Genomic DNA, 26,104 nt, shown 5'->3' on the forward strand with positions numbered 1-26,104 from the left:
CAGCAGCTGTTCGCGCCGTCGGGGGCTGCCCGGTGGTCCAGACCCACGGGCACCTCACCTCCCCGGATCACGCTTCGGGGCAGGAGTGGAAGAGCTGATTAAAAACTGTTTTTTTCCACCAGATGTGCCTTTAAAGGTCGGGCTGGACGAGGCTCGGAGGACCCTGATTTAGTTGAAGCTGTCCCTGCTGATGGCGGGGGGGGGGAGGGGGCGGGCTAGATGGCCTTTAAAGGTCCCTCGATTCCAACCCAAACTGTTCTATGATTCTATAAACTGGGCTGCCTGGTCCTGTTGCTCCTGCTACAGCAGCTGTAGCCTCTCCTGGAGAGGCAGAGCTCACAGCTGGGGTAGTGACATCTTGAGCATTCCCTGATAAACTTGTTCAGGACAGGGCTGGCACGGCCGCTTGTGGAAAGTACATCACCGGGATTTTAAGTAAGTACAAATTCTGGTCGAGATCGTGATGCTCGCAGCTCACCAGTGCGGAGCCATTAGCTCAGCAGTGCCACAAAGGGAAGACCATCACCGTGGCGGCCATCAGCCTTCTGCCGGCCACAAGTGCTGTGGAGCTTCAGCCTGAAATGTCTCCTGCCTCCCTGACACTTCACAATTTCCCCTGCGCACAGCCCAGGCGCTTGTGTTTGGTTAAATCAGACCAGGTTTAATAAAGCCTACATTCATGCACGGTTGATCTGTTAATGCAGCCTGCCAGAAAAGCAGGCACATTTGACTGGAGGCCGTGCTCGTTTTGTTTTTGTTTAGGCTGCTCACAGGAATGGACATGCATCCAGGAGAGGTGATAAAACAGGCAGTGGATTAACACAGCTTTTCAAACCTATGTCCTGCTCCCAGTATTTCAGGTTACCAGGTAGGAGACAGAGTGAAGAGGTGCTTAAAGTCAATTCCATGCTCATTTTATTTATTTCTTTAAAGTAGATTGAGTACAAAAAGGTGTAAAGGCTGCAAACATGAGTGCAGAATTTTTTTCTAATTCTGCAATAGCAAGCAGAAGAGGTCTTATTGCCAGAATACCCTTTATTTTCCAGATAGACACCTGATCCTGTAATGCTGGCACTAATGATATCCACTGCTATGCTGCCACCCACAAGAAGTGGCAGAGAGAAAAATACATGCATATTCATTCAAATGAAGCTGGCTTGTTTTGTTTACTATCCATCTCCCTTAGAGACGCTACTGCATAGAAAGGTTTGTTTCCACAGACATCATCACATTACTGGGACACTCCATTACTTCAAACGATTTTCAGTTTAATTTGTCCCCTCTCACCTTTGGGTCTTGGAATGTGTGTTGGATAGGAGCAGGCAATATCTGTTGTGTCACCTTCTTTCATTTTACCTGATGCTGTTTAGTTTATCACATCCAAATAACACCATAATCACACACTTGTTAATGTCTGGATTTCGCAATGGTTTAACCAAGCAGCCTTTTTGCACCTGCATTTTTGTTGTCATCCACAATTACAATGGGTAGTCTGTGGCAGAAACATTCGAGTCAGGACCTTATTAAATTACTTCAGTTTCAGGGAGGTGAGGGCAGCATTTTATGAGCATTAAATCCATTTTGAAAAATGGGATTTTAACAAACTAAAAAATAAACAGGCATGAGAGAGAAACAGATGTTCTAATTAAGCAACAGATGAGGCTAATGATCTGAATCCAGCAAACTCTCCTGAAGCAGCAAGTTGGCCATCAGAAAAATATATGTTAAAAACAAAGAGCCATACCCTGGCATGGGCTTACTCTTACTTTTCAGTCCTACAGAGAAATACCAAGACAGGAATGTGAAGTTATAGCTGTACACAAAACCTTGATTCTGTCCTTTCACATGTATATTGTTTACAATTTAGTCCATCTTAATACCTGGTTAAAGAGATGCTGTATATCTGTACAGTTACTAATATCAGTACAGTTTGTATTGGTTTTTTTAAATGAAACAACAAGCAAATCCTGATAATTGCCTAAAAATGGAAGTAGTAGGTCACTACTTAGGGTGAAACTTCTCTAGTCAATTCAAACAGACCTGCATTAATCTGAAACTGAGAACTTGAAAGATTCTCATGAAATTGATGGTGGTATTTTTGTGTTCCAAGTTTATCAAAGCTTTCAAGCATAGGTGCTTTATCCTGAAGCCTGCCTTTACGCCTTGCCTGAACAGAATGTGCTCCATTCATAACATTTCTCGATATCCACAAAGACAGTGTAGGCGATATTCTGCATTTCTGACCTCACATTGTGTGCTGTTGTGACACACTGTGCCTCGTACAACGCACTTGGCAAATGCAGCAGGATAACCTCTGCAATTTCAATAGGTTCTTCAGCTTGGAGCATCTCTTTGCCTTTCTGTGTTTCTCTGCTTCTCTGCCAGTGTGGATTTGCATGTTATTGCTCGCTCTCTTAAGTGTACATCCCACCACACACCAGCAAAAAGCCCCGAAGTGAATCTATCCTGAAATCAATACATCCTTCTAAAGTAGCTGTGAATTCGTGCTGCTTGAGAATCTGACTCTGTCTGAGATTGTGAATTACAGATTTAGAAATGAAAGCTCAGTCTTATCTACAGAAAATAATTGTATAAGCTGCTTCGTGCTACTTCATTAAAATAGACATATCCTGGAAAAATATTCTTTGTGAGTTGTTTACTCCCATCAGTCATTGGGGTGATGATCTGACCTTGCTGCAGTGGACAAGCTTTGCCATTAACTTTCACAGTGTCAGAAATTTGCCTCCTGATACTCTGTTAAAGTAGGATAACAAATTACTGATGCCTGTGATGGTGATTTCTGTACTTTGAACCTTCACCTTTGTACCTGAACCAAAATACTCATTCTTTAGTTCCTTTGAGTCACAGATTATGGTATTACTGTGCTTTCATGATTTAGATGAAAAGTCTGGCAAGTAGCTTTATATAGCTAATCTTCATATTAGCTAATCAGTAGAAAATAAATATTTTCCTGTGAGTTTATTATTAACCACTATTGTAGGGACTGGAAATTCTAGACCAGGGTTATCCCCAGATTTTTGTTTGCGTGGATACTGAGCTTCAGCTCTGTGCTGGGCACCACACGTACTACCGCTTGGCCATCCTGCCCTAACTTACTTCCAGCAAGCCATTCCTGCTGGATAGTGTTGTCCACTGCATTCATTAAAGACAATCTCGCCTGCATTGCTAGTGTGATGGATTGATAAGCCTTGTGTTTTTATGAACTGTTTCCATCACCTTGCCCATGAGCCATTTATTTGCACCTTAGTTATGGCATACCTAGTTCATGGTCTTTATTTTTTGTGCCTTTGATAATTTGAGAAAGAAAACATGGACCATTCTGAGAAGCAGGTAGTCTTGGAAAAAAGAAAGCATAGATCTGAAGTACTACAGTATCTGCAAGATTTTGTTCAAAACATCATACTTCTACCCTTTTCTAGTTTAAAAGATGAACAGGAGACAAATTAAATTCCATCCAGCATTTTCAGCTGCAGGCCAGGACTTTCCACATGACAGAATGGCACAAACTCTGAATTCCCATCTTCTGGCCCGAGTTCCAGTCCTTACGGACTTCCTTGACTGTCATCAACTTCAGTGTGCTGTTAGAGCCTTGAGTGATTTTCTTTCAAAGAATTGCTAAGGTTGAAAAATGAAGCTCTTAGAAACTTAGAAAATGCTACAGTGAAGGTTGCTGCTGTGAGTTTAATTCCTCCATTCTTTCTTACATATCAGTATGCTCTATTTTCTATAGTAACAGTGCTTCGTGAACTATACATTTGGATGAAGTGACTGAATGAAGCTGTTCTATATTAATCTCTTGCTATCATATTCCAGTATATGGCCCATGTCTTAGTCAGCCAGCATCATATAATTGCTGCTGGATGAGGCCAAGAAGTAGCATGTGACTATATGATGGGAAGAACATACTGTGAGACACAGTCACAGGAAACAGGAGCTAAGATGTCAAGGATTATTTTAACACAGGTATTTCCATTCCTGGTGTTGTAACAATACGATTCTTTTAAAACACTGCTTTTTGTGGAATTCTTCACATCTGCTGATTGTTTTCAGAAAAGCAGAAGGATAAAACTCCATTTGTGCAATTTTTCACCAGTTAACACAAGAAGTCTCTTTGTTTAATACAACCCTGCACCACATGGGTTTTATTATTTCATGAATGTGTTCATGGAGGATGCCCTGCCCTTCTTCAAATGCAGACACACAATATTGAGCATCTCCCACTGTAATCTTTACCGTCTTCATGCAAAGATCCATGGGCTGATTTCATCAGTGGTAGAAACGAGTGATAGAAAAGAGTGGTAGAAAAGAGTGACCTAGCCAGTGAATTCTGTTGGGAGGCGTTTGCAATCTCAAGAAGCCAGCATGGTCTCTTCCCCCACCTATTATTAGTCCTTGCTCAGCCTGCAAGGTACTCGGGAACAGTGTACACATTAGTGAATTAAACAGCAGCAGGAATTGCCATGTCTGGGAATTGCTGGATTGTAGTGTTGTGTTACCAAAATTGATGGGTTATACAACTAAGCTAGCAGAATGGTCCTGAGAATGCCTTTAGCCCGTGGCAAGGAGCTATCCCTCCAACTTTTCTTGAGGACTACTTGAAAGTTAGCACAAGGCAGGGATCAGTCCCAACAGACAGTTTTGCAAGCAGACACCCTGCTATGGAGGCTGAGAGACTTTAATTAGCATTATCATAGTCGGATGATAACTCTGGGCCAGAGAATAGACTCTGGCACTTTTTTGGTTTTTAGTATAATTTTAACCAGAGAGAAGGTGGACGAGGTGTGGGAAGTATGTCTGTTCTCTGCTGCTACTCCTGTGCATAAATTCCCTCAAGGAAAATATTTGATAAAGAAAATTAACATGGCACTGCAGATACTCTAGCTCCTGATAGGGCTGCGTGGTTTGGCCCAAAGACTAAAGGAGCTGTTGCCCTTAGGTGTTGGAGGGAACCTGGTCATATTAAGAAATGCATATTGTGTTGAGTTATTTTAATTTATGAATGTAGTTTCTAGAGTTTGTGTCTGTCTTCATCGGTATCTGAGTACAACACCCAGCCTGGAGCACTGCTTTGCACAATTCCTTTTGTTGCCTCAGATTTTTAAATCTGAACTGATCACTGTCAGCTTTTATTTCCTTTGGTTGCTGAAGCAGACCTAGCTGCAAAACAGAGAAATTTTGCTACTGATTCACCAAAATGAAGAACTGTGGGCCTTTTCACACATCACTTAGCGACTACCTGCATGTTTTGTCCTTGTGTGGTGTTTTTAGTTCTGAGCACAAAGCATCATTTTAATAACGTCAGTGAAGTAGGAGAAAAAAAGAGTTTTAATAAAAAAACACTTTTATTAAAAACTGCTTCAGAAAGCAGGAGAGTGTAATGTAGGAAATTCAATGCAAAATTTCATGGGGAAGGTGAAAGATCTGAGTGAAGAGTGTGTTCCTTATTTTCCCTTTAGAAAACTGTTAATTTATTTAAAGCCCTCCCTTTGGCTTGCAAGGTTTTCAGTGGGACTGAGGCAGCAAACTGTTGTCAGTCTAAATTGCGTCCTCAGAATCGACTCAGTGACCCTCAGGCCATGGACCAGCCTCTGAAACTAAAATCATAGATGGATTTTTTTTCTCCAGGATTTCTAATTAGAGTAAACTCAGCTGCTTTCCTCTTTCTTTAAACACTTCTTTCGTGAAACTGGGACCCAGACAGAAGACGTCTTCCTTCTGTTAGTTTTCATTCTGGCTGATGTTTTTCTCACACAGAAGTTGTGTTTTACCTCTGCCAAGGGGCTCCAACCAGCACGTCCCGAGTGGCACACGGTCCTATTTTACAACATCCAGCCCTTACCTCTCCTAACGCAGCTGGAGGTGGGAGCTGCCACCTTGCAAGGGTGTCACGGGGAAGGACAGTGGTCCCTGGGTCTCAGGGGGAAGGGAGGACCAAGAGTGGGGGCTGGTGTTTCACAGGGAGCAGAGCTCAGCTTGTCTCTGTGTGAGGCAGCGTTTGCTCCTGCTAGGATGGCAGCTCCTACCACAGAGGCAGAATTATCACCTACCAAATCACAGCTCTGTGGCAGGCAGGGGCTTGCAGCTCTCATCAAGTTTTGGTTAAATCTGGGAGCTCAGGGAGCGGGAGAGAGATATAGACTCAGCTTAGTGAAGACAAGAAATCATTAAGTATACTCCAAACTGCAGCTTTTGCATTTCCAGAAGGTTTCTCACTCATAACACAAATTACAAGATACCACCTATTCTATGATACAGGGCAAAAGTCTCTGACAGAAGACATGTTGTCTTGAGCGTTTGCTAAGCAAGAGGCTTTCAATTAGCAGCAGCAGTGGAAAGATGACTAATTTTCATAAACATTTCTGAAAAAACCCATACATTCCGCATGACTTACTGAATATAAAACTTGATAATGTTGAGGAAGAGGAAGACACACATGCAGACTTTTACATCAGCTGCTATATTTTGAAGGATCTTTGAAATTAATACTTAACAATTTATTTGTAAAATATTACAACAGCCAGTCAGCAGAGATTTCATACAAAAACTAGGAAGTTTCAACCTTGATGTAAAAAACCTCTTAGCTTTAACCTTGGAACAGAAACCATGCTGCTGTTTGGTCAGAAGCTTTTGTGGGGATTCTTAGCTGCTTTCCTCTCTTGGCAGGCCAAGGTGCACAAAACTTGTGAAAACAACATAAAATGAGAATGGCAAAACTTGGCTTTCTTTTATATCATGGCCATTATGAGAGATAATGTAAAGGAGCTTAAATTGGGTGTATGTACCATAGTTTCTAAATGCTTTATTCTGACCAAAATGGATTAAAATGGCCATGCCATAAAGGAAAACTAAGTCCCCAAAGGAAACATTAGGGATTTAAATTTTATGTGTGTATATTTTACACACATGTAAAATAAATATATTTTGACCCTTAATGCTGGCTTTTTCCTCTTCAGTAGAAAAATGAATGCTTAGGAAATACATATTAAGAATGTATCTCCATAGTCTCCAAATGGTAAGGTCCTTAATAAATAGAGATATGAACAAACCAGTATAGTTTTATGAGTATTAATCTTTATTGAATAAATGTATGTTTTACAAAATAAGCAAACATTCCTAACACAACAAGAAATACTTCAAGATTTTTCCTACTGTGAACATTAGCTCATGATGCTGTATATCTCATACAACTTGTGCACCTATTCCAAAAGAATAACATTATTTGATTACCTGGTGAGTGTGTTTTAATTTGAAGGCATGCCAGCATTTTACTAAAATGCTTATTAAAATAACGTGGTCTCAGGTTTTGAAAACCTATGGGGTGCAAACCTGACCCAAGTTCAAAAAGAAACAATAAAACTCATTAGACAATACTTCATCAAAGCTAATATTTTCAGTGGTTGATGCATAAAACTAAAAATTCACAAGTCATAATCATCAAGTATCAACACGCTTTTTTCATAGTAAGATGTGGTTTACATACACTGGGAGCATGTACAACGACATACAAATTCATAGGGCAAATTTTGATTTGTTTGCTCTATTGTCATGCTACTGGTATCTGTTTCCAGCATAAAAGAATTTCAAATAAATGTTTTCCTAACCCCACCTTGTTATACATTAATGGCAGGCAACATCTGGTTAAAATGTAATGTCCGTTAAAATGTAATTCATATTTCACCATGTGTGGAGAGCCAGAATGTGCAGAAGATGCATTCAGACTTCAATATTGTCTTAGTATATTTGATGCTGATTCCAGTGAAAAGAAAATAGCAAGACAGGATTTAGGGTACCCAAATTTTGAAAAGCCGTTAGCAAATATTTATGCTAAAGAATGGCTCAGTTTACTGTGATCAGACCTTCTGAGCCAGCCAGCGTTTGCTTTCACCAGTTAAATATTGAACGGGGTTAGCTGCTGCTTTGCCAGGCTGCAATGTCTTTTCCTGAAATACTGGTTCGTGGAAGATTGGTAGAAAAACTGTATCAACAACTTCACTGTTAAGTAAGTATGCAATATTAAAAGATACATCCTCCTAAACCAGCTCCAAACTCCACAAAGTGTGTGTTTCTCTGTTTGTGCTGTTGGCATATCCCAGCCTTTACAGCATGAATGCCTCTGCTTTGACACCTTACATTCAGTTACATCAGGCTTTAGCAATTTGAAGGCTAGGAAGAAACATCACAGTTCCCCTGTCTGATCCCCTGCACTCCGAAGGCTAATTTACTTTAGATTTAAGCTGCTAATTAGGCAAGAATTGCTACCACTCTTTTTCTAAAAGAAAGAGAGCATAAATATATACTAAAAATCTATGAAAAATGTTACCAGATACATCTTCAGAGGTTTAAGACAGGAATGTGATAAACCTGAATCCTTGACATCTTTATTTTCACATTTTTTTCTTCTATTTGTAAAGTTCATTCTAGTCCAGTAGAAACATCTTCCTTTAAATCTGGTCTCAACTGAGCTTATAATGTAATTATAAGCTTACTTATAATTCATTCAGGCCTGTTTCCATGATGCAAACTTAAATGAACATGTAGTAAGAACTGAATAAATGAACAGAAAAACATGAATCAATTGTTCAGTTCCTGACATATACTTAACTAAAGTGTATTTACAGACAAAATTTACTTTACTGCGCAAACTGATCTTTAAATTATTTAAACTCCTTTTCATTTGTTTTTTAGTCACTTTGGAGAAGAGAACAATGGCAACATTTAATGATTTGCTAGATACAACCCAGATAACAATACATCTTCTGTGAATCTGTAAGTGTCAACTTCAAAATGTATTTAGCTCATCTCTGATACACAAATAGCAATGCATTGCATCAAAACAAGCCTTCTTGATCTCTCAATGTTTTAATGCTATTTCAGAGGCCAGAGAAAAATACCAGTTCCAAAAAAAGAAATCTCCTTAGGTAGATATCTATTTGTTTTTTTTTTTCTTTTTTCACTTGGTTTCAAAAAGAAGAAACCCAGCGAATGTAGAGAAGCGTTGATGGTCCCCGTGGAGGGCTCCATTTCCCATTCGCAGCCAAACTTCATCTCCCTTGGCAAGTTTTAGCACAGCACTGTTTCCTGAAGTGTCTGCTTTCCCTTTTGATTCATAGCTAAGGATGAATATTTTAACAAGTCAGCTTTTTGCTTCTCAACAATGAACAAGCAAACAAATTTTAAAAAAAGAATCCAAGAAAGCACATTGTTCTCCTGAGCAAAACTTCCTTGAAAGGCTTGCACAATTTTTTTCAGCTTTATGAGGAAATTTTGGCACCTTTCTGCATTTGATCTCCCAGTCAAATTTTGCACCTTACCTAATTGCATCATTTAATTCTTTCTGAAATTCTGTAAGTTTGACTTATGTATTTTTTTCCAGGGCACAGGAACAAATTTATTGTTTAGAATAAAACACTGCTCATTCATCACAACACCCCTGTGATGCCCTTTTTCCCTTGGATTCATCTCAGCTAATTTTAAATGCCCCCATGTCAGCAGTCTCGTGTGACCCGAGCCCCTGTGCTCCCAGCACAGGCGGTGAGCAGAAGCAGGCAGCTCACTCCATCCTGAGGCCTTTCATTGGAACGTAGGCACGTTTGATGTGGGCTAACCTGCTGGTTTTGTGTGAACGTTGGTTCCCTTTCTTCCACCTGTTGTGTTTTCTGACATCAGTGCTTCAGGGATAAAAATTGGGCACTTTTTCCTTTGCAGGAAAGATCTACTGGGAATGAATCACCCTTTGGTGGTGCTTCAGGTACGGGCTGTTGAAGAAACCTTGACTGATTAAACGAACCTGCTGTCGTCTAAGTGCCTAAAATCCAGTGTGATCAATCTAAGCTTTTGTGTCTGTTTGTTCAGGCTGAGGAGAGAAGTTTAGTTTTGGCATCAGACCTTTGGTGGGTATTAAAGAAATAATAGTTTTTTTCAAACACTTTTTTTTTCAGATGTCCATCTGGCTATGAGCTTCTTGACCTGACCCTTGTGGAAGTTGGTAAGCTAGAAGTGAATGTTACCTTGCTCATCCTTCAGCTAAAATAAAGAGTTCAGAAACTTTTTATTCCAAGTGTGCTAATGATAACAAAGCCAGTAAATGGAAGACCTTTGCTTCTTACTCATCCTTACCACTGCAATTCTTTTCCACCTTTAAAGTAAATTGCTCTCCCCTAATCTTTAACAAGACTGTTACTCGTCTGACAGACAAAATGAGGCTGAAGATACATTTTAGCAGAATGACAGCATATTACCCTTGGACTCCAGCCCTGACCTGCAGTGCTAATTCCTTTCCCCTGAGCTTTTAGAAACTTGGGATCAAGGATGAATTTTAAGTCCAAGATCTGTGGCAGGTATGATCCAAATTTGCAAGTTGAGGATGGCAAAATACAGTAGTTTTTCTTTGCTGGTTATTTTACACTACATAATTTCTAGAAAAAATGAACAATTTAATGTGTCTTGAAATGTGAGCAAGCTATCACATCTGTGCAAACATGTCTTTCACATTAAAATGGCCCGGCCCTTCACTTACCTATACAAGCTGAAAACTGTATTACCATTATGCATCAGATACACGTACACTTCCTCCACATCTTCATGTTTCATCATATTGAAGGAGAAGAAATACACCCCTGAAAAGATTAGCAAATACAACGTTTGCTTCATAGAGGGAGGTAGTGATGTACAAACTTGTGCTTCTTGCTCAGAAAAAACAACAACCAAGGCCGAAATTACCTTCCAGTTGTCAGTGGGTATTTTGCTTCTGCTTATAGGGTGCCAAAATCTGATTCATTTTTATTCTACACATGGCAGAGGTTCAGCCACATCCTGTTCCAGAGAAATGACTGTATTTGAACATAGCAGGACCACTCATCCCTTGCTTCTCACTGAAAGGGCAATTTCCCAGAGGCTGAGTCTAGAGACCCCTCTCTCACCTTTTTTCCTTACCTTCTTCCCCCTGCCTTCTCTCAAAAGGGCAGCCTCCAGGCTAGCCAGGGCTCAGCCTCAGGGGCTGCAGATAGCCAGCATGTTGCCCAGATCTGGCAGGGCATTAGTGGTTTTAGCAGCACCCGCTGCTGCTCACCTGGCCGTACCGCATCCCGAACAATGCAGACATAGCCACCGCTTTCCCTCCTCGCACAACACAACCTTACCATCGCTGTTTTTCTTTTTAGTTCTTTCTCTGGCTGAAAGGTGCAGAGCAACCATATTATGTGTCATAAGCTCTAAAAGACTCCCCCAGACAGGAAGACAAGTTAGCGGTTCCTGAACAGTACGTCTGTAGCACTGACCCTGGAATGGGAGCTTGGAGTTTGCATCAAAGTCAATAAAACATTGTGAGTCAAAGTTTACTGACATCCACATATACATTAACCTCCAAAGGAAGCAGCTGTGAGGACACACGCCCCCATCAGTCAGATGTGCTACAGCAAGTGTGGAGGGCCTGACTTTAATTTAAAATTTAATTTAATATCATTTTCCATACCAGTGAGTAAATGAATGGCAGGGTGAGAAAGGCCAAGTGGAAGAAGGTGGTTTCAGGCTTTGCTTAGACATGTTTTTAGTTATGGCCCTGCCTCCCCATCTGCTATTGTTCTTCCTACACCACAGCTGCCTAAAACAGGGGATTGATGCAGATGAAAAATAACTTAGGAAAAACTGCAATGCCTCATTTCCAGCCACATATCTGTTGCAGGCCAGCTCACAGCTGAACTGGCATGAGGGAAGGTGGGGATGAAAAGAGCGACTGGAGGCAGGAAGTGGAGGAGGCGACTGTGCAGCTGCTGCTGCTGCAACATCAAGGTCATCGTTATCTCATCACAATGGCTGAAGGGCTAAAGATCTCAAAGTAGATGGCCCTGCTCCCTCCCCAGCTCTGGCCATGCCTCTTCCTCCTGCCTTTGTGCCAGCACTAGTCTCACTGGCTGGCAAGCCCTCTCTTGGCTTACTCAGTTTCCAATTTAATTTTTCCTGAAAGTAGATCACAAGAGCTATGCAGGGCGAGTCTCATCAGTGCCTTGTGCCAAGGCAGTTAACTAGTTTCTCTTCATTATTGACCATGCTTCTCCATATAGCTCCCAGAATTGTGTTTTTCTTTTTTTTTTTTTTTGCAGACACTCACCATTCACTGGAGCACCAAATCTCCCAGTCATGACATCAAAAAAATTCCCAACGTTGGTTTCGACACTACTGAAGATGATCCCACTGTTCTGGTTGCTGAAGTGAGTAGCCATAGAAGCCATGAATGCGACCTGCGAAAATGCAGTTCTGGTTCAGGCAGTTGTTCACAAAACGCACATGTGTAGAGGAATCAGCTACAGAATTTTTTCCTGTATTTGCAGTCTGTTTATTTTCCTGCCAGAGATGTTCTTCTAGGGCCTGCTCCAAGACCATTAAACTCCAGTCACAAAACTCCTATTGAATGAAACTGGAAGAGGACTAGGCTTCTTACATTCAATTGGACTGTTCATGAGTGTAAAAGTAAACGTATGGGCAAGCGTTTGCAGGTCAGAACCTTCGTTTGGGATTTTATTTACTTTTAAGTCTCTCTGGAATGATGCAACAGAAAACTGGTATTGAAATGGATAGTGTTTCTGAAAAAAGGTAATTAGTTAATTAGTTTCTATATATTCCCCAATGCATTTAGACTGGATATTGCTTTTAACTGAATGTGTGAAATAAATAATGCTCAGTAGAAACCAGACACATTAGTGTTTCTTGCTAACTACCTTCAGAGATACACTAAGCATTTTTATTGGAGGTCCTCTAGAAGTGCAGTTACTGACACTCAACATTCAGTGCTTTTTCTCTTTCCAGTTGCCCTGTACCCTCAGTCACGACCACAAAGGGTAGCAGAAACCAACGTAGGAAACTAAGAAAGTGAAAACTGTGCTTCAACTTCATGTTACACTTCTTGCAGTGAGACGTACTGGCCATGGAAAATGTTTCATAGGAAGCAGTGCCAAACCTCCCACACTGGACAATTCAAATTGCCCTCAGCAAGATACCAGGGAATGACCCTGCCAACATGCATGGGCCGGGAAGGGGGTTATCTCTTCCATCAGTCTGTGATCTCCCCATCTGGCTGACAGTAAACAGGGTACAGGCAGAATTGCTGCACCTGCATGCCAGAAGGTCACAATGACTTGGCTTTTTATCTCTTAACATCTTAGATGAGAAGTGTTCAACTATAGTTGTTACTGCCCCTTGCAAAAACAACGTTTTTCATGAGATTCCAGCTATACTGGTATTAAAGAAAAAACAACCCCAAACTTCTGTTGATTTCAGATCCAAATGAGAACAAAACCAAAATGGGCAAAATCAAATGCAAGTCCAGATCCAACAATGGAAGTCATTAGCCATCTGCTCAGAAATTTGAGGAGCTCCAGATGTGAGCCGAAAGCTTGGGCTGATTCTCCTTATCCCTGCATGGATGCATTTTCTATAGCAGCAAATTGTTAACTTCTTGCTGCTCAGCCAGTATCACATCAAAGTTCATGATGTGTTAAAGGAAAGCAGCTGCACTGGCAGCTTGATGGAATTTATTGCTTTTTGTCTGGATTCCATTTCATGTTCTCTTTGACACCAAGCTGCTTTTCTTGGGCTGCTCAGAAAGGTTGAAAAAGATTTCCTTTCTCCCTAGGTCTCATTTTGAACTAGCAGATCAACATGGACATGCCAAGTCTTTCAAAATAATCCTGTACTTAAAACAGTATTGTATTCAAAAAAGTTTTCTTCTCTACCCCCTGCCTCTAAAATTCTTAAGCATGATGTTAACAAGAAATGATATGCTATACGATGTAAAGAATTTTTAAACACATCTGTTAAAAATAGTGATGGAATTTTACTTGGAAGTAGGTATTGCAATATGAGCTTTTGTTTTTCATCCTCTTTCATTATTCAGTTTTTAATTAAATTACTACCACTATCTTTATGTAAGAAAAAATTGCTGATAGCTCATTTTAAAATTGCAAAAGGATTTATGTTGAATGTAATTAAAACAAATATGTTTTGAAGATATTCAGCTATAATGTTAATTCTGCTTTATTACAAAGATCCAGCAATTTGGGGAACTACTTTCAGTGTGAATTTTATTCTGTGCAATTATCCCATCTTCATGCAACCTAGGGTGGAGAATTCAAACATAAACAAAGCCAGGAAATCCAAAGCCATTTTCCCACACTGCACACCTTGGTTATACTGTTGATTTTGCTGTTAATTTGCTGCCTTTTATGAGATATAAAACATATATGAATGACTGTTGTTGGGAAACAGTATCCTTCAGTTGAAAGGTGTAGATCTGTAAATAGATCAGAAGTTCAGTTTTCCCCATAGTCAGAGTGTTCGGAAGCGGGTTTTTTTGTGCACGTTTGCCATATTCCATTTTGTCCCTTTTGTGGTAAACTTGGTTTGAGGGTACAAATCAGACCAAGACTAAGGCACTTCCATTAAAGTGTATATGTGTGAATGAGGATGTAAACTCCCTTATAGTTTCTGGAGATCTATCTCCTATGTGGTGTCTGAAGTCTCACTTGCCCAAAAGTAGCAGTGACTGTGAGATGAAGCTGATCGGCTCTTCTAGATCCTCAGTAATTGTAATGGGAGCTTAGATGCTTCCCTTACATGTAGGCTCTCTGGAGCTGAATCTGACTGCAATCACTTGCGCACAGAAATGCACCTAGTGCCATCCGAAGTGCTTTAAGATTCGCCCACATGGGGCTGGCTGATCTGACCTACAGAAGTCCCTTCCACAGTGGCAGCAGGAGACCAGGAGGGATAGGTCTCAACGTCTTGCCATGCATCTAAAGCTTGCCTTTAGCACCTTAGCTGTGCTATGTCATGGAGATAGTCAAGTCTTCCTGCTATTGCAGCTGAATTTCTCATACATTGCTACACAGCGGTATACAGTGTGGACAACTCTTTTAAATCCCTTTGCAACAGCAACCAAGGGTCTTAGTTACTCAAGTCTTATTTACTTTTGGTTGCCTTAAGAACATGGCTACATCATGTTGCTCCTTTTCTGCAGGTGCATATGTATACACATAAGCTCTCCACCATTTGCCAGATTCCAGGGACATGAAGAAGCTCTAATGCAATGGGACTATGCCAACACAGTGTTGAGCCCAAACAAATATATCCAGTCCCTCAGCAGGGCCTGTCAGCTCAGGCTTGAATCCATGTTTTAGTACTCATCTGGCTTTTGGGTGGTTCATTCATAGGCAGAACGTACATGCTTCTCAACATATTTAAGGTATGTAGACATACAAAAACACAGATAGCTACTGAGGGGTATTTTTCAAACTCCTCAGACTTCTGTCTTCCCTCAGAGGTTTTGACCCCATACTTTGAGGAGTTGGATACATGTGCTTCTGAGAATCTCTCAAAGCCTGACTGACCTTAGAAGCATGGGCCTGAGTGACTCCTTTACTCTTCTTATATGCCAGAGGAAGTGCAGTTACATATGTGATACAGCTTGATAGAAAAATGTTAGTCACCGCTATTCTCCTTTAATGACCCAGATACTGGCTTTCTACCCTAAAAGGGAGTCATGTGTGTTTCTTCCTGCCCACTTCTCAGCTGGATTCTTGCTCTAAAGAAAGACTAAGCCCTGATGTCTTTCTTTTCCAGGAAGATGTGGCAAAGCACATTTCCCAGTCACGACAAGGGCTATATATGTCCCTCACTGTATTAATCTACAGGGGGATTTTCTTCTTAAGTATCTTACAGTAATTAGGTGATGTTTTTCACAAAAGAAAACCATAACCTGAGAACTGCTGCAGCCAACACAAGCCAGAGATTTTGTACCTGTAGCTCTGGGGGAATCCCAGGGTAACCCTTCTCGCCTTTGGGTCCGTGATGGCCACGCTCTCCCCTCGGTCCCATATCTCCTTTGTCTCCTTTCTCACCTTTGGCTCCTTCCTGGCCTGTTGCTCCATTATTTCCATTGTTTCCATGATTTCCTTAAAGGAAACAGAGCTTTCTGTTTAAGTTAAATAATTTCATATAATGTATTTTAACAGATAACTGAGACAGGGTCCTTTTCCACCAGTTTGCAACACATGGACTTTTCAGTACCATAAAACCCAGACTGAGCTGCGATGGGTAAGAAACAGCTGTGTGGTTAAGCTGAAGGTAAAGGTTTTGATGAGCAAGGTTCCAGAAGGACCTAGATTGATGTTTAAGAGTTAACCCTCATGCTGCCTTGTTGTTGGTGTACAAACTGCTGATATCTCAAGTCATTGCATTATTGGGGAGATGTGCAAGGACAAGACCTCAGCAGATGTGAGGCTCAAGGAAAGCAAAAGCCACTGCCTGTTGACACATACCAGGTAGCCTGCATAAACACTCTTGCTTTTCCTTTTGTGTAAAAACTTATTTCCTGATAATTTAAGTTAATTGTGATAGAATAAGATAATTTTGAGTAACAATTTGCTATCTTTAAAACGTGTCTACACAAATGAAGAATGGCTGTAGCCTTAAACTAGCTAAATGACCCATCTGTGCCAAAAATGGGAGAATGTGCATTCTTAGGGTGCTGGTTAGATTGAAGGGGTTGATTCATTCCATGTTCCTGGATTTAAAGAAAGTCAAAATTTTTATAATGAAGCTTTTCTGAGATGGCTTCTTGTAAAAAGGGTCATTATAAAAACATATTCCTGTATCTGCGGCATTACTTATTTCCTGATTTTTACTGAGGAAATTACTCTGTGACTGACAAAATTTTTAAATTGGCTTGAATCACTGAGCAATTATTATGCCTACTTGAAGCAAAAGCCTGACCTTTCAATTAATTTCTCAGGGGATTAATTAGTGTTATCATTGTTCTAATTCTATCTGAACATAAATTAGATTATTCGCTACTCCGCTTGTTCTCTGATTAGTCATTCTGGTTATGAATTTACAAGAAGATGGTGTTGTTTGAGATCAAATCTAATGATTTATTCTTTAGAATTTTTATATTGAGAAAAAATTTACTTGAAACAAGGAAGCTAAATGGTGGAAGGAATTAAGCGAATTCTTGTTTGGGTAGAGAAATCAATAACTCTTAAAAATAACAAGGATGATCCCTCATGTAAAGCCAGATCTACTCCTCTATAAGTTCAGAACAGCAGTCTGCAGGAAATGTTTGGTTCAATCAAGGGTAAAGCAGCTGTCGTCGTTCCACTTATGGGCACAATGGTACGAAATGCAGCAGATGAAGGAGACAGAGAAACTGCAGGCTGCAGATGGTTGCTGTCGGCCATGTGTTTGTGGCATTCTGTGGTGACAAGAAGGTGTGACCGAGATACATCCTCGCATGAGGAAAGGGCAAAGCTGGGAACAGGCTGTGTCCCAGTAATTCCACTCCACTGCAGCCTTGAAAGTGTGGGTCTAATGGAAAATAGTGTCTCGCTTCTAAGAAGCCAATAATTTATTAATATGTAATGCAATATTTCTGCACAAGGGGCATCACTGTTAGATTTTTCTTAATTCTGTAATGGTCAATAGTATTTTTATAGCAGGTTGATGCATTAGTAGCTTACAGCAGGCTAATACAAAACATGCCTATGACCTTTTTTTGCCTAATACCCAAAATATGTCAAAGTAACAATTTATTTCAATATTTTGCCAACTGAAGCTACTTCTTGAAACACTTTATTCAGTCAGATTTACTTTCATAACAGTCAGATTTAACTGCTACTGTAAACTGTTTCTATCAAAAATCACTGCTTTTTTTTTTGATGTATCATTATCTATCATGTATGTTGCTGTCAGTACATTTGTTAGAAGAATTATTAAATTGCATTTTTATTGTGATACAGAAGACATAAGCTTTTGAGACAAATCTATCAGTCAGTGATATGTTCATTTACGTTATACATCTGCTTTAAGAATCTTGATTTTCAAATCCCTGAAGGTAGGTCTGTAACAAACGTACACCAACATGCAACTATCTTCTTCCTTTCTCTAGGCTCTTCTTTTTCTACACCAACGATCAGATTGAAGTATACCCTTTTCTTGTGTATCCTGTTCTTCTGTGTGCATTTTTAATTGCCAAAGTGTACTTTTTATTATGGAAGACAAGAAGAAAGAAGGGAAAGAAAAAAATTTCTGTGAGAGAATAGAAGCATGTGTGTCTCTGTAAAGGATTGCCTAGCAGTATGATAGATGAAAAAACCCTCTTGAATACACAATATACAATATTGTATTATATTGTATCTTATATACAATAAGTACACAATAGCATAGCTGGATATTCAAAGGTGATCGCAGTAATCAACTCCAGGGAACAAGTTCTTCCAACTTTAACGGAAGCTTTATGCTGGTTTAAGAAGAGATACCATTTGCCCTAGAAATGTAATAAGATTACTTTCAGTATGAATTTGTGAAATCTGAATTTTAATAACAAATGGGTTTTCACTGGAAAAGACTTTAGAGTCCAGCTGAAAATCTCTGTCTCCCCAGAAATTCTAGAAAAACTTGTTTCTGAGTCCATCCCCAAATACCGATGTTTGGACCATTCTCTGATATTTCATAGAATAGCCTGTAATTTACAGCCTGTAATTAGACTGATCGAACAATCAATCAAACTTCATCTTTACCTGGCATCCCAGGGGGCCCAGGAGGTCCTGGGGGCCCTTGGTAGAGTCGAACTCCAAAGTCACCACGGCAGCAGGAGCTACAATCTGGATTCTGTGGTCCGGTTTGTGGGGGCTAAGTGCACAAAAATAAGATTTGAATAGCTCATTCATGGAGGGCATCAATCATATGCATGTCGATTACAGGGTCTTCATTATATATTCTCTGTTTATATATTTGCTAAGTTTTCAAAACATTTCTTATCTGGGCTGAAATCTCCCATACTTAGGTTGTCCCTGAAGATATTATTTTTGGAAGACTTAAGGAAATAGCTCTTCAAGTGTTCTAAGAGCTATACGATTATTATATAAAAACAACTTGTCCTATCGAATAATGAGGGTTTTGAAAATAAAATAATACCAAGTAATGAAAATTTGGTGAATATTTCAGTTAGGTTCCTATCCTGCTTTTCACTGATCCCACATTTCAGCTGACCTTTCTTGACAAACAAGCCTAAGGACACAAGGGACTTCATTTGACCTTAAGTAATGAACTCCACTAGACTTAAAGAAAACTGTGCTGGAACACCCAAAGGACATGTTCAAAAATGTGTATTGAACAATACCAAGCACACCCCCAGAACTCATTAATTTCAAGAGGCTTAGGAGTTTATGTTTATGGATACAGAAAACCCCTTTCATGCCACCAAATGCTGTAACTCCTCCAATGGGACAGACACATGAAGTCTCTAGCTGGAAACACTGAGGGTGGAGCTACCATGGGAATGAAGACTGATCTGACAGCTCAACAAATATGCTTCATATTCAAAGAGTTATGGAAATGTTAAGACTTGCAGAAGTCTATGGGCAGAAGGGATTCATATTTATGGTATTTTGGTCAATACTATGTTTTTTACCTTAATTCTGGATAAAGTCTATATTTCATGAGAAAAACGTGTTCTGTCTGTTGGACTGTCTGTTCCTGGAGAACCTGTTCATATCTTTCTTGCTGTTTTATCCCTCCCAGTTTTTAGGAAGAACATAACTGGCAATCACCAGACACACTGTTTAAAGCTTTCCTCATATGAGAGAAGACATAGCCCTGCTTTCCGCTCATTTTCAGTCCTTGAAGGGCAGCCAAGTACAAGAGGACTGGAATTGTGCAAGCATTTTGCACCACCTGAAATGCTAATGTTGAGTGTTGATATTAAAATGTCCAGCTCTTTTTTAATAGTGCTTCATAGTCATGCTAAATGAGAAGGCCAGCTATATACACACCTGTCAAAAGCTAATAAATCATATCAACCTAGAAATAGCCAATGACTTAGAACTGTGGATTATAGGTGAGGGAAGACATGAATCCAGAAATCTGGACTGCATGTGAGACTCCCTCTGCACAGGTAAAATTTGGTTTTTTACCCAATGCACTGAAATCCTCAACGACATTATCAGCTAACCATCTATGCTTATCATAAAATACGTACTAGTGCTGGTCAAAACCAAATGCTATTTGGCATTTATCTCTCGAAAAGCTCGGCAGGTTATTACATGTGAAATAAGAAAAGTCCTGCCAGCCTGGTTGCATGAGAACAGTTCCACTGACTTCAAAATAACTGCTTATGCAAGTCATAAAGTAGTATTGACTTATTATCTTTACTGATCCTTTGACTAGGAGGAAAAAAATGTTCACAGTCAGCTGCCAAGAACTATCCTGTCTTTTAATCTCTAAAAACAAATACTTCATGAAGAGTACATTTAAAGGAAAAAACTGTTCCTGAAGTAAAATTACACTCAAATGGGACAAAGAGATTAATTACAACCTACTTGCCAAAGGTGTCCTATGCAGCCATTTGCACATAAATTTCATTGCACAATGAATCTTTGGCATTGCTCTCAGAACATGAATATGATTTAGGAACTTGTGAAATGCATCTGCCACATTGATTCCCTAATACAGATAGAAGACTGGAAGTATTTCTGAGGCTATTTGCTGAGTTTCCTATGATTTAATATTTAGAAGGCAGTTCTAGGCAACGGATAGTCTATAAAATTCCCTTAACTTAAAGCTGTGAATAAATCATAATTGCAGACCCAGCCCTTTTTCACTTTCTGATTAATTTTATGGGTTTCTGTTATATTGTCTAAGACAACACAGAAGACTAGTAATGTACATCCACCATTCTTGGCTCCTGTTCTGAATGCAAAATAGCATGTCTCTGTGGGCACTAAGGCCCTCCATGCCCCTTCACTAGCAAAGAATTAAACAGACCAAAATTGCCAAAATTCAGGGTAAAATACCAGTAGGTTGAGGGATACCTGAAGGTTTTCAAAAAGCAACCTGAAAAGGAAGAATGTGTCTGGCATGGCTCTCCCCAGTCACTAAGAGTTCTTGTGCTTGAAAAATGCATAGTATATTTTACGTTAAGTTACCAGCAGCATGGAAACTGGCCTTGTACCCAATGCAGAAAACCCCAATGTGTGCCACAACAGGGAACGGGACCTTTAAAACATTTTAGCAAGAGGGTGAGATTCTCCAGCCAGAGTTAAGATAACAAAGTAAGTAGGGACTTAGGGGTGAAACAGCTTTCAGATAGCTCAAGGGGAAGGGAGAGGTTTGACATGAATTAGAACATGTCCATGCCACCTTTGTTCCTCCTCTGCTTGGAAATCCCTGGGGTCCAGAGATGGAAAATACCTATTGCGTCAGCCACTCTGTGATGGATTATCCCTGTCATGCATCTGCTAGTGCTCCATTTCATTTCGGTAAGCCAAAAGCTGCCTCATTTCCCTAGCAAAGATTGCTTCTTAGAGAGGGTCTGGCAGGTAAATGGCTTTCATCAGCTGTATTCAGACTAGCTAGGCTCAGTTATAACGTCACAGCCTCTTTCCCCAGCAGGCAACTCCAAATATGATTGCATCACACTCTAAGGAGTTTGATGCAATGCACCCCAAACGCAGTCAGACTTTCTGTGGGGGAGATTCTGACCCCTAAAAAAGTTGTAATTTGGTATTAAATCCTGAAATATCTGAAATTATGTTGAGGTAAAGGGCAATCTTCTTTTAGTACCAATAATACATGGTCTGTAGTATGCAGCTGCACGATTCTCTTTGCAGTAAAGAGGTAAGCACATACTAGCTGGCTCATTGGACTATATACCTGAAGGTTTACACTGTTTATATACTACAGGTGCAATTTAACATACCTACAGTTAAATATCCATTTTGCTGAGTGCACCAGAGGAACATATAACTGCTGCCCAAGAAATACGAAATGCAATGCACTATAAAATTTAAATACAGGGAATATAGTGGTATATTAAACATATTCCCATACTTGGATGTGTTCCAGTTCTTCAAGCCTAGGACACGATTAAAATCAAATGTCCTCTCTGTTTATCATGAAGTAAGTTATTATTCAACATTTGTCTGCATGTCTATGATTTTTGGAATTCAAAATATCATACTTTGCTCTGAAAGAGTTTTAAAAACCAAATTATAAAGGGTGAACTATACAGGACTCAAACGTGTATCAGCAATAAGAACAAAACACTTACATTCTTGTTTCTAAAAAATATCAATCAACAAAAACTTCATTTGAGTGGAATTTTTTTTTGCCTAGTGCTAGAAAAACTTCATATTCTGCCATTCAGATTTTTCATTTTAAATTTGGATGGCAATTTTTTATGTATAATCAAATTATTCTGTTTTCCCTTTGCTGTGAGCTAATGACTATAATATCCAAAATGCCATGGAAAAGGCATAAAAAGATTCACAGTTTAAAATGCAGATACTACGGATGATTTAGAGTTTCATTCCGAGTCTTTTTTAATCTGAAACTGTCAAGCTGATTTATTACATCTACTCATTACATTAGTATCTGTTTTTTTCAAGCTATTCCTTAAAATAAAATTTTTGAACACTCAGAATTTCATTGTTTGTCTCAAGCTCAAAAGAATATACCTTATGTACATAATTTTCAAGTAAAATTATTCTTTGCTAATTGAATCTTTCCAAATGCCTCTATAAATTCTGTTGTTTTCCTTCACATCCAAATGAGTTAAGAGAATCTAAAGCTTTAATGTATTAAATAAGTAATACCTTGAAATAATTGAGAGACTGTATATCAGAACATATGATTGCACAGGATCACAGTTTCAGCAAAACAAAAGGCTGCTGTCTATGTTGAAACCAGTGTCCCCAACCACTGCTGGTTCTACCAGCTCATTAAAAGATCCTGTAAAGCAACCCAGCAAGATACAGACCAATACACAACCTTAATAAAAATAATTTCATAAATATATCATTAATAATCTTAGCAAAAAAAAAAAAGATCTCATTAGCTTTAAAAATATCTTTAGAAGATTAATACAGAGTACCTGGACTCTATCTGAGGTAGTCAGTTCTACATCATCTACCTCTGGTCTCAGGACTTTTTGGTCTGTAGAAGTGCTATTATCAACAGTCCACTCTATAAGTTGACTCCGCTGTTTCAATATTTCCCTGCTTCTGGAACCTTTATGGCCAGTCTGGTGGTGACTTTGCAATACTTTGGCCACTGGTTTATAAGATCTTCTGCTCACCTCCATGTATTCATCTTGACACAGGCAAAATGGAAGAAAAAATAAAGCCAGTAGATGCCAACTGATGAAATCCTTCTCTGCCATGTTATTCAAAATAATTTTTCAGGAGTCCAGCAAATGCCTTGCAGAAGTAGAACGTCTTTGCTGCACCAGGAGTTATGTGGTCCTTTCAGCTTTTCCACTAGTAAGCCTGGCACTGAGACCAGTACCAGTTTTTATACGGTTGTGTGCAATAAATAAAACTAAAAATGCCAAAGTGACAGGATCCTTCATCCAAAATCAGTCATGCTCCTTTAAACAAACCAGGCATTATTCACCACTTCACCACCACAAGGAAAATTGATTTGTATGCTGGAAATGACCACAGCATTTAACGGACTCCCGTGGTTCCTATTTGGGGGCATTAAAAAATGTAGCACCTTTTCTTTGGCATGTTTTTGTTTAAGTGTGAAAAAATGTGATGGAAATGGAGAACATGTGGCTAATGGTTTACGCTCCTTGATTAGACATGGAAAGGCTGTGAATTCACACTCTTAAATGTCTTTTGGACACAGTCACCTACCTTATTTGCCAGGAAATTCACACACACAACTGCGTCAGCCCAGTCCGAAAAATCCTTCCAAGAGCAATTAGGAAACAAAAGCACAAGAGGAGCTTTTGCATATGATTCTGACCCAATGGCTGTTTCTAACTATGCTTTTCATTCACTAAAAGAAAAATATTGAGTTTCTGTCAGTTGGCCAACAGTGGAAGCAGTCTGGGTAAGTAGCTCTGAAAAACCGGGTTGAATTCAGATTCACAGAGCCTCATTTCTCAGCATTAGTTCAACCTACTCGGCCAAGCAATATTTTTTCCCTTGAGTTCTTGGTGTTTTGCTAAATGCAACTGCCAAACCAAGTTTTATATCTTTGCTGCCAAGTAAATATAAATTTACCAGGGACTTATTTCAGACTAAAAGAATCAAATTATATATGTGTAATAATATCCTTACTATATTTTTGAACCACCCACTAGTATCCTCTAGAAAGCCACAACTGCAAAATGCAGTTCTGCAGATGAATCTACATACACATGCACACCCAGCCTTTCAAAGAGCAAGCAGCTCCTTGGTCTGTGAGAAACACTTCACCAGTACATGGCTACAGCATTACTGAAGGCACCAGCCCCAGGGAATGATCTCTGGCCCAGCAATGCGGTGGACTGGCTGATACTCACGTTGTTCAAGGCTGACCATCCTGCCTAGTGTTTGGCTGGGGCTCCTCTGTGACCTCTGGGGTGCTCTGTGGCCCTAAATTATACCACTTTTTTTCCAATTTTCTTTTTCTTCCTGTTCAGTTTCTGACAAAATATGAAGTTTGTGGTGCAGGGTGCTACAGTGGTTGTTTGCAGAGCATGAGGCTAAGGCTGCATGAGCACCAGGGATGGTGATGAAGGTTTCATCCATCCAAAAGGTAGTCTCTGAAGCTAATGATCCACAGATATTACCCAGGCTTAATTCTGTGAGGGAAAATAGACAGTGCACTCCAAAAGAGATGCTGGGAACCAAACACGACATGACCAACGAGAAGACCAAGACCCACCAGTGAAATGAGGTGCTAAGTTATTCTATAATGTAAAAAGCCTTAAGCATACCAGCATGCTATGGCAGCAAAACGTAACAATGCAGGCACTGCTAAACAGGGGAAATAAGTTACATCTGCTAGAATGCCCCAACTTCATTGACTGCAGCTACAAGGGGCAGCCATTATGTGTCTTCACTGCCTCATTCATCACTTCACTCATCAGCCCATTGATGAGATGGGGGTGAGGTATGGAGCATCTGAAGAAACAAGCCCTAATCTTAATCCTTGTGAAGTCATAGGAAATCCTCTTTTTGACCCCAAGTAAAAAGAATAAGGCTCAAGCAGCAAGGATTTTGAAAGGGGCTGTGGCTTTCCTGTCTAAATGGAAGATGAGCCCAGAAGGGAGGTCTGTGATGTGAAGGCTTTTCATCCAGACCCTTGTAGATGCTGGAAGGGGTACAGAATTCATGGTTGCTGAACGATGGTGAGAAAGCACTCTCTGTTTTATATTCAGCTCCTTTCTTTGGGAGACAGCAGGTCACGTCACAGGAGAAGGTGCTGACAGAAGATACAGTGGAGAGGGGTGAGCAATGCTCCGCTGGGGTAGGTCTGCCAGTGGCACAAGTGCTGGGCAGGGTGTCAGTGTCAGCCTGTACCCAGCCACTTTCCTAGGTTATTTCCTATTTAACAGCCCACAGAGAGGAGTGTGGGGCTGCATCAGGCCCCCAGAAAGGCAATGCCAGCCCCCATGGACCCCCATGGACAGGCGGGGTCTGGGCTGAGCCAGTGCAGGGGCAGCACTTGGAGCTGGTAGGAGCAAAGGCAGCCAAGGGCAGGTCTTCCCTTTTTCACCTTCTCCACCAGCCAAGGATGGTGTAGGAGCAGAGAACTCAGCTGCTGTGGGCTCAGTGTTTCCCCCCCAAGGATAAACATGACCCACAGCCTGAGCACCCCAGTTGTTCTCAGAGAGAGCCCCATGAACCTGGGGTGGTTCCTGGTTATCTCAGCCCACAGGCTTGCCAGAAGGAGCTGTGTCTCCTGGCTTCATGCTTTTGTTGTATTTATCTCCCTTATTTTGGAGCCCTAATGGCAGGAATCTTAATTCAATTTCAGTGAAATCTTGGATTCTCAGGCCAGATGTTCAGGACCATTCAATAACACTTCATAGATTAGCTCTTGAGCCTTGCTTCAGTGTCTAAATATTAATTAACTAAATAGCCTTGCAGAAGAGGCTCATTAGTCTATACTTTATGACTACTGAAAATCCTGATTTTTAAAAAATGCAAATATTCCAGTTATTTCCCTGGGCAAGGAGAGATGGAAAGGAATTTACTGGAGAGTGAAGCAAGACTTCTGAAAACACAGTTCCAGATTTTGGAAGCTGCTGCCACCAAAATGG

At 40.2% G+C, this 26,104-nt stretch overlaps 1 protein-coding gene across 1 annotated transcript; it reads right to left on the minus strand.

The window, feature by feature from the left end:
- Positions 1-8,853: 8,853 nt before the first annotated feature.
- C1QTNF3 (C1q and TNF related 3) lies at positions 8,854-23,230 on the minus strand. Its single transcript, XM_082012872.1, has 6 exons — positions 22,940-23,230; positions 18,588-18,699; positions 15,811-15,965; positions 12,128-12,257; positions 10,538-10,637; positions 8,854-9,131 (listed from the first exon to the last, which is right to left on the minus strand). Exons 1-6 carry the CDS (start codon positions 23,225-23,227, stop codon positions 8,972-8,974), a joined length of 945 nt encoding a protein of 314 aa, XP_081868998.1. The 5' UTR covers positions 23,228-23,230; the 3' UTR covers positions 8,854-8,971.
- Positions 23,231-26,104: the final 2,874 nt, after the last annotated feature.

This window comes from Phaethon aethereus, assembly GCF_964289735.1.
Source record: "Phaethon aethereus genome assembly, chromosome: Z".
NCBI lineage: Eukaryota > Metazoa > Chordata > Aves > Phaethontiformes > Phaethontidae > Phaethon > Phaethon aethereus.